This window comes from Delphinus delphis, chromosome 1 (assembly GCF_949987515.2).
Source record: "Delphinus delphis chromosome 1, mDelDel1.2, whole genome shotgun sequence".
In the NCBI taxonomy this organism is placed as follows: Eukaryota; Metazoa; Chordata; class Mammalia; order Artiodactyla; family Delphinidae; genus Delphinus; species Delphinus delphis.
Genome location: NC_082683.1, coordinates 150,545,085 through 150,552,559, shown reverse-complemented (window position 1 = coordinate 150,552,559; position 7,475 = coordinate 150,545,085). Strand labels below are relative to the sequence as shown.

The 7,475-nt window shown below is 44.6% G+C and overlaps 1 protein-coding gene across 7 annotated transcripts; it reads right to left on the bottom strand.

Moving 5' to 3' along the window:
* Window positions 1-700: 700 nt before the first annotated feature.
* RAB29 (RAB29, member RAS oncogene family) lies at window positions 701-7,045 on the bottom strand. 7 transcript variants are annotated; one of them, XM_059995919.1, is made up of 6 exons: window positions 6,884-7,045; window positions 6,308-6,433; window positions 4,088-4,159; window positions 3,196-3,377; window positions 2,800-2,921; window positions 701-2,516 (listed from the first exon to the last, which is right to left on the bottom strand). In XM_059995919.1, exons 1-6 carry the CDS (start codon window positions 6,960-6,962, stop codon window positions 2,405-2,407), a joined length of 693 nt encoding a protein of 230 aa, XP_059851902.1. In that variant the 5' UTR covers window positions 6,963-7,045; the 3' UTR covers window positions 701-2,404. The 7 variants fall into 7 exon arrangements, with proteins under 7 accessions (XP_059851902.1, XP_059851934.1, XP_059851918.1 ...); XM_059995951.1 differs by having other exon boundaries at window positions 6,889-6,943; XM_059995935.1 differs by having other exon boundaries at window positions 6,308-6,557; window positions 6,889-6,930.
* Window positions 7,046-7,475: the final 430 nt, after the last annotated feature.

The window sequence follows — 7,475 nt, the reverse complement described above, 5'->3', positions numbered from 1 at the left end:
CAAACAATTTTTACCCAAGAGGTAGCATCCAAATGATAGGATCTAATTATTTTTAGTATAATCACATTTCTAACCATGTAAATATTTTCTTCTTCCTTATCTTAATTGCTTTCCCTTTTCTTTATAGATAGGAACATAAGGAGAAATATTTCACTTTCTTCTTTAATTAGTTTCAGGGCCATAACGTTGACCAACTGGGAGAGAAAATCCAGAAGGGCTGGCAGGCCAGTCTCTAGCAATGCTTGAAAAGGCAGGAATATCCTGAGTCAGCAAGTGGGAAAAGAAAGCATATTCAAGTTTTTTAAATGGTCACCATTGCAGTATTTGAGAAGTTACATCAAGTTCTGAATTGGAATGAGGCAATCAGTACTGGTAAATTAACAGATAAACAGAATAACACTTACCTTCTTTTTTTTTTTTTTTGCGGTACGCAGGCCGCTCACTGTTGTGGCCTCTCCCATTGCGGAGCACAGCTCTGGACGCGCAGGCCCAGCCGCTCTGCGGCATGTGGGATCTTCCTGGACCAGGGCACGAACCTGTGTCCCCTGCATCGGCAGGCGGACTCTCAACCACTGCGCCACCAGGGAAGCCCTTACCTTCATTTTTAAAGAAGGTATTTAAAAAATAAAGTCTCCATTTCCACAATACTCTATCAGTATAAAATAACAAAGTCACATTGAAGGCCAATAACTACCATCAATACAATACTTATTTCCCATTTATTTGTGATTTTTCAGGGGTTCAAACCAGTGAATAAAAATCAATTTTATTTTCATAGAGAAGTTGTTATTCCACTATTATTTTCAGAATCATTGTAATAAAAACCCTACCTGGAAAGAGTAATACAAAAGAGAACCTGAAGGTCTCAGAAGATTGTGCAAAATTTATAACAACTGGCATTAAAAACAAACAAACCACCGAAGGCTCTGATATTTGGCCTCTGAGCTCTCTTAGGACAGTGCTTTTCAAAGTCTGGTGTGTGTCAAAATCACCTGGACAATTAATGGAGCCTACAGAAGCCCAGGGAAGGCCCGGGTCTCTGCATCTTTACCACGTTCTCCAGCAAGGGTTTCCAAACCGGGCTGAGCAGAATTGCCTGGGAAACTCTGAAAAACAACAACAAATCCCCAAGCTTCATCCCTGGACATTTTGGTTCAGCAGATTTGAGGTTGGGAAACAGAAATCTTAAAACAGTTTATTTTAAAATCGTTAAACTTCCCAGGTGGTTCTCATTAGTCAGATTTGGGAACCACTGACTTAGAACACTTATTTAGGTAAGTGTCTCTCAAAGAGCTCTAAGCCTGAGCTCACTAAGAATATTCATAACGTTGGGCAGGTTATAAATCACCATCCTGTGAGAATTTAACAAATTAAACTGTCTAGAAGTGATTTGATACTAAAAACTCCACCCAATTTAGCACTTAAATTACCTAATGATTTTCTGTCTATCTACTCTCCACCCCCAGGCAAAGGTCTACACATAATATTTATTTTCTATGGCTGTTAAGTGCTAGACACCCAAAGTGCTCCTAAGCAAGTTGCCCCATAGGATTTTGTTCTGTTAACCTGACCCTCTTCTTCCATTCAGACTCCCAGAGCTGTGAGGAATAGACCTAGTTCAGGGTACCACGGCCAACTGATGTCACTTGCAGCATTACGTGGCAAGACATCAACCTGCAAACCCTGTCCCCATCCCACTGGGAGAGAGACACTAGAAAACCTTAAAGTGAGAATTAATTTTTTTGGGAAAGAATCGCTCTAACCAAAGACAGATCATTTAAAAGGTTAACTATTTTTAAAACCAAGACAAAAGAAAGCTAATATGACTTGAGAAGCTTAAAGAAATAGTGACTTTTGGTTTACCTCCAGTAGCCCTAAACCCATAGATATCCAGCCCCATTTCTCCTGTATCTCAGAATCAGGTGTTTAAATTCAAAGTCCAAGACAGAAAGAATCTGAAAGCAATGATCAACAAGGAATTTGGGAAATGACCTTTGATCTCATTTTCCTTGCAATCTGAAGTCCTATCAGATTGAGATATCAATATACATTAAATGGAAGAATATGCTCAAAAGTAGGTGAGAATTATGATCCGTAAAACACAGATGCTGACTTCTAATCCTTCCCACAAAATCCCAGATCACAAATTGAGAGATGAGATGATCTTTTTTGGACAGAAGGCACTGACTGGGCCCCGTGAGCCAGCAGCAAGTGACAGGCAACTTGCAGCAGAGGCAGCAGAAACGCCCATGGGTCCCACGTGTCTTTTCTTAGTGATGATGGCCCCCCTTACTGGACCGTCAGCAGCAGACAGTTCAAATGTACTTAGTAAAACTGCTGGGTGGGCAACCAAAGGGAAGAGAAGGATCTCCTAGAACTGGGAAGGAAAACAAGCCAAATGCTACTAGCAGCAGGCCCAGCTGGAAGAGGGCTTGGTCTGCAGGTTGATGTAGTTCCCTTGGGTGGACAAAGACATATCTTCCCTGGAATTGCTCATCATCTTCTCAATGAGGACTCTAAAAAACAAATAAAAAACAAGCCTGAGAAGCTGGATGGAGAAACGGCAGATATTATCTGTCTTGTCACCAGATGGCACTCAGTAAAGCCACAAGGTTTAAATGCCCCTTTGTCCCCAATTATCTCAGGAGAGAAGACAGCATCCCTGACCTTCAGGAGCTGGCATTCCAGTGGCTCAGTCTGTTCTTGTTTGCTCAGAAACAAGGAAAGGAGGTCCAAGGGGCTGCAGTGGAAGATGGGTAAATCTGCGTGCCTATCCCTAGAACAGCATGAGCTACTCACCTCATGGCCTCATTAATATTTTTGTTCTCCTTGACTGATGTTTCTGTCCAACCTGTGAAACCATTCTCTTTACTGAACCGGTCAACCTGGTCTCGGCTCACTGCCCAAGGGGACAGATCACACTGGCAAAGAAAATAAATAAAAGGCAACACCATAAACTTCCTGGGAATAGAAACATTGCTCAGATACGTGTGGATTTAAAACAGTTCCACCCATGGCTAGAACAGCAGCATCTGAAATCTACAGCCAACATTCTTCCCAAAGAAAGTCTCAACATCTCTTGAAAGGAGGTAGAGAAGGGCAAGTGGATACCCACAATCAGAGTGCAGTTTAGACACGCTTACTCTCTGCCCACGGATTGAGGCCAGGGGCCATTTTCCAAGATCGACCACATACCTTGTTGGCTAAGAGCAGGCAGGGCACCGGCTCTCCATTAGGCAGTGTGAGCTTGCTGTCCAGGTCCTGTTTCCATCTTTGGCTGTTGCTGAAGGTAGTGGCGTTGGTAACATCAAACATAATAACACAGGCAGAGGCATCCCGATAGTAAAGTCGGGTCATAGAGGTGAAGCGCTCCTGCCCTGGGAAGTAAGGAGACGGTTCTTGAGAAGGGATCCTGAGAGCCAGCCTTGGAACCCTCCCTGACACCCTGCCCTTTCCATCTTCATTGTGGGAAAGAGGGCAGTATGCGTAGTGGGTGAGTCCAGATTCTGCGCCCAGATCACCCAATTCCAAATCCCTGCTCTGTCATTTACTATCTATGTGACTTTAGACAAGTCAAGCTTTCGGTGCTTCAGATTAAGCATCTGTAAAGTGGGGAAACAAGCAGTAGCTTTTTATCATAGGATAGTTGTAAGGATTAATAATGAGTCAGTGAATCTAAAATGCTCAGAAAAGTGCTTGGCACATAATAAATAAGGATAGCTATTATTATTATTGTCTTCTCTTTTCTTGTTTCTCACCAAGGTCAGCTGAAAACCTAGAAAGAGCACCCCCTCCCCCTGCTGTGGGAGCATCTACCTACGGTCTGGACAGTTCACTACTTTGCCAGACCCTCACCCACACAGAGACTGCTCTACATTTATTCAGGGCAAAACATCTACAGAAAACATCTACAAAAGCTCTACATCTATTCAGCTTATATGTCCTCAGAGCAGTTCAATCATTCCAGCTTCAGGAAAAAACTTCTGGTTTCCCTGTCCCATTCTTTCTCTGAGAGCTTGTTGGTTAAACCAACAAGCTCTCAGAAGAGCTTGTCTTCCTTGTTCTTGTCCAGTCTTATCCATCCTACCTGCAATATCCCACAGCTGGAGGCGCACCATCTCTGAGTCAGACCACTGGAGAACCTTCAGAGCAAAATCCACTGAAAATTTATGTATAATATACTTGAATTAAATTTACCTTAAAAAATCCACAAAGTCATATCAAATATGCAATTACAACCCTAGAGACACACAACTCCAATCCCATTCATTCATTCATTATTTATTTGTTTGGTTACTTTTAAGCCCTCAATGGACTGAGATGAGCCCACACTCATGTATTAAGTGTGGGACAGGTAATTCACATGCATCTCTGAAGGCATCTCCAGTTTTTACTCTCTCATCAAATCAATGTATTTGATCCTACTTGTCTCTAAGGCTGGGGATAGGAGGATGGGAGTAACTATAAAAACAACTCCTAATCTCAGGTTAAACAGTTTCTGGGAGATTTAGGGGGTTTTCTCAGGGAAGGGATGATGGGGTAGAAGAGGGAAATGAGGTAAGTGGGTTGGCTTTTGCATCTTCCACATTTCAGTGTTGGTTTCTAGTCCAACTGTATTATGAGAAAAACACACCCTCAGGGAATTCTACATTCTCCATAAGGCCGTAGGAATTATCTTGGGCAGGAATGGGATAAAGTGAAAAGGTCCCAGAGGATTCACCAGGAAGAAGATACTCCATGGATGACGCTTAAGAACAGTGCTGGAATCTACTGCCACATCTGTAGATGCTGAGTCCATGAGTTAAGGCTGCGGGGGAGAGCTTTTGATAAGGACAGCAACAGGATAATTTCTGAGATTTGGAAATACATTTCTCCACGTCTATGACAGAAATAAAAGCTATGGAAAATTAAGAATAAACACTGAACAAAAAATTAGCCAGTCAATTATATTCTCTACTAAAGGAAAACTACAACAATTGCTAAAAGTTAGTGGGATACTTTTAAACCAAATTCATGAAATAGGGAAGCTCATATTATTGAGCAGTGTGGGGCAGAATGGTCAGGAAACAATCTTTGAAACTTTTGTTTGTTTGAAACTTTAAACACTTAATTTTGATGAATGCTCTTTTTTTTTTTTTGCAGTACGCAGGCCTCTCACTGTTGTGCTCTCCCATTGCGGAGCACAGGCTCCAGACGCGCAGGCCCAGCGGCCATGGCTCAGGGGCCCAGCCGCTCCGCGGCATGTGGGATCTTCCCGGACCGGGGCACGAACCCGTGTCCCCTGCATCGGCAGGCGGACTTTCAACCACTGCGCCACCAGGGAAGCCCTTCATGAATGTTCTTAAGGAGGGTGTTTTAACTGCAATGTAAATGCATGTTAATTTAAAAAAATTCCAGAATGAACACTAGCACACAATTTCAAAACTTACATTACTGCAATTTTTTTCCTTAAAAAATGTTCTTTTAATGGAGATAAATAAATGTTTGTTACTTTCCTTCTTCACCAGCTCTTCCCATCTAAACTTCTAATTAGAAGGCATTTTTCTACTTCTGAAAAGACAGTTGAGTCCAAAGGCCAAACTGGAAAGAAAGAAATTAACTCTTTGTCTTCCCTGCCTCCTTCATCTCCCCAGTTTGAGAGAAAAAGGTGTGTGTGTGGGGGAAGATAGGTCAGAAAAGTGGTATATTTTACACTAGGAAGAATTCCTAGTCTTTATTTAAGCAATCGATGGACAAAAAACACACAGCTCTTCAGCCCTGATAAGCATCTGATTGTGTGGCCAAGGGGCCCTCCCATGCAGGTATTTCCATAACAAAACTAGGCTCCTTGAGGCCAGGTTAAACACCTTTCTGTTCCTTCAACAGCTGTCTGTAACTCCCGTGAGAGGCAGGACAACAGCCCCAACTGGTACCTAACCAGGCGCTCCAGAGGGTCTCAGCTGCTTCTGCTGATCGCAGAGATGTGCCTGTGACCGCTAGGAAGGCTGCAGGAGGAGACTTGAGTTCCCTAGCGAAACGCAGCAATCGCTCATTTTCTCATCCACCCGCCCTCATTTCCCATCGTCACAGTTTTGCTCTCTTTCCAGACAATCAGCTCAGGCTGGGAAAACTTAATTGGGGGAAACCCAAGAGTGGCATGCAAATCAAACACCAGCATGCCTCCCTTCAGGATCCCAGACACCTATTTCCAGGCCCGGGGAAGGACCCAAAGACACCAAATCCCCCGTTCCCCACCCCACTTGAGTCCGCGGCTCAAGTCCCGTGATCCCGGCCTCTCGTCTACCCCGCCCCCGCAGCGACGTCTCACCTCCCACCGTGGACTTGTAGTGTTTGCTGAAGCTGTCCTGGGAATATCGCTGCACCAAGGACGTCTTGCCCACTGCGGCGTCACCCACCACCAGCACTTTGAACAGGTGATCGCGGCTGCCCATGGCTAGCGGGATGGACGTTATACGGCGGCGGGAAGTGGGGGGAGTAACTTATTTTAAACCCTTTGGCTCGCGACCCCGCTCAAACTGAAGTTTGGCATTCCCGCCGAACCGCCCGTTGGGGCTTCTCTGACGAGAAAGCAAAAAAGGAAACTTCGCACTCAACCTATACGCGCTTCCTCCCCGGGCGGCCGCAGCCTGGGTGGGGCGCAGGGTGCAAGCTGCTAGCCCCCTGCTGTTCTCACCTTCTCCCCCTCCCCGCCCGGCTACCGAGAAACTGGATGAGGCACCACGGTGCCTCACCCACCGGGACTTCCCCGGCGTTGCTCCGGCGGGCAAATGAACCCGGGCCAGCTCATTTCACGGTCAGGGAAAGGATGGGAGCCCTCCCCGCACTGCAAAAACCAAATTCCGGGGAAAAAGACGTTCACAACCAGACTCCCCAGACCCCATACCGCACCAGGCGGCGCAGTCCCTCTCGCCTTCCTCCGCGTGCGTCACGTGCAGCGTTGCTTGAGGCACTACATTTCCCATCTTACCTCGCGGTGAAGAGAAGTAGGCGAGTGAGGAGACTCGCCCGCCTGGCCTCCTGGGAAGTGTAGTTAATGCACTATTTTTCTTTTTAAAAAAAGTACGCAAAGTTTCAAATCCTTTCAACCGTTTGGAATCTTATTTTAAAATAATTCTGGAATAGAGAAGATCCTTCAGAAGCGATTTGTTCGACATGATTTCACCTGCCTAAATCCGTCCCCAGGTAGATTTCTCACTATCTTTAAAAGTTTTATGGAGCTAAGATTAAAAATTATTCCATAGATGCCATACATTATTCCACTAATAAAAGCTCAAGCCTCATCCCTCATGCTCCAAATCTATTTCCTATTCTTTCAGTTGAATGGACATATCCAGGATCTTGTGAACATGATGAAGCCTAGCTCTTATATTTTTCCCCAAAGACCCAATATCAGTCAAATTCAAGGACAGATTAAAAGGCTGACTCTTAGGAAAACCCGTGTCGTTAAATGTTAGTTATTAATATTTAATAACTAG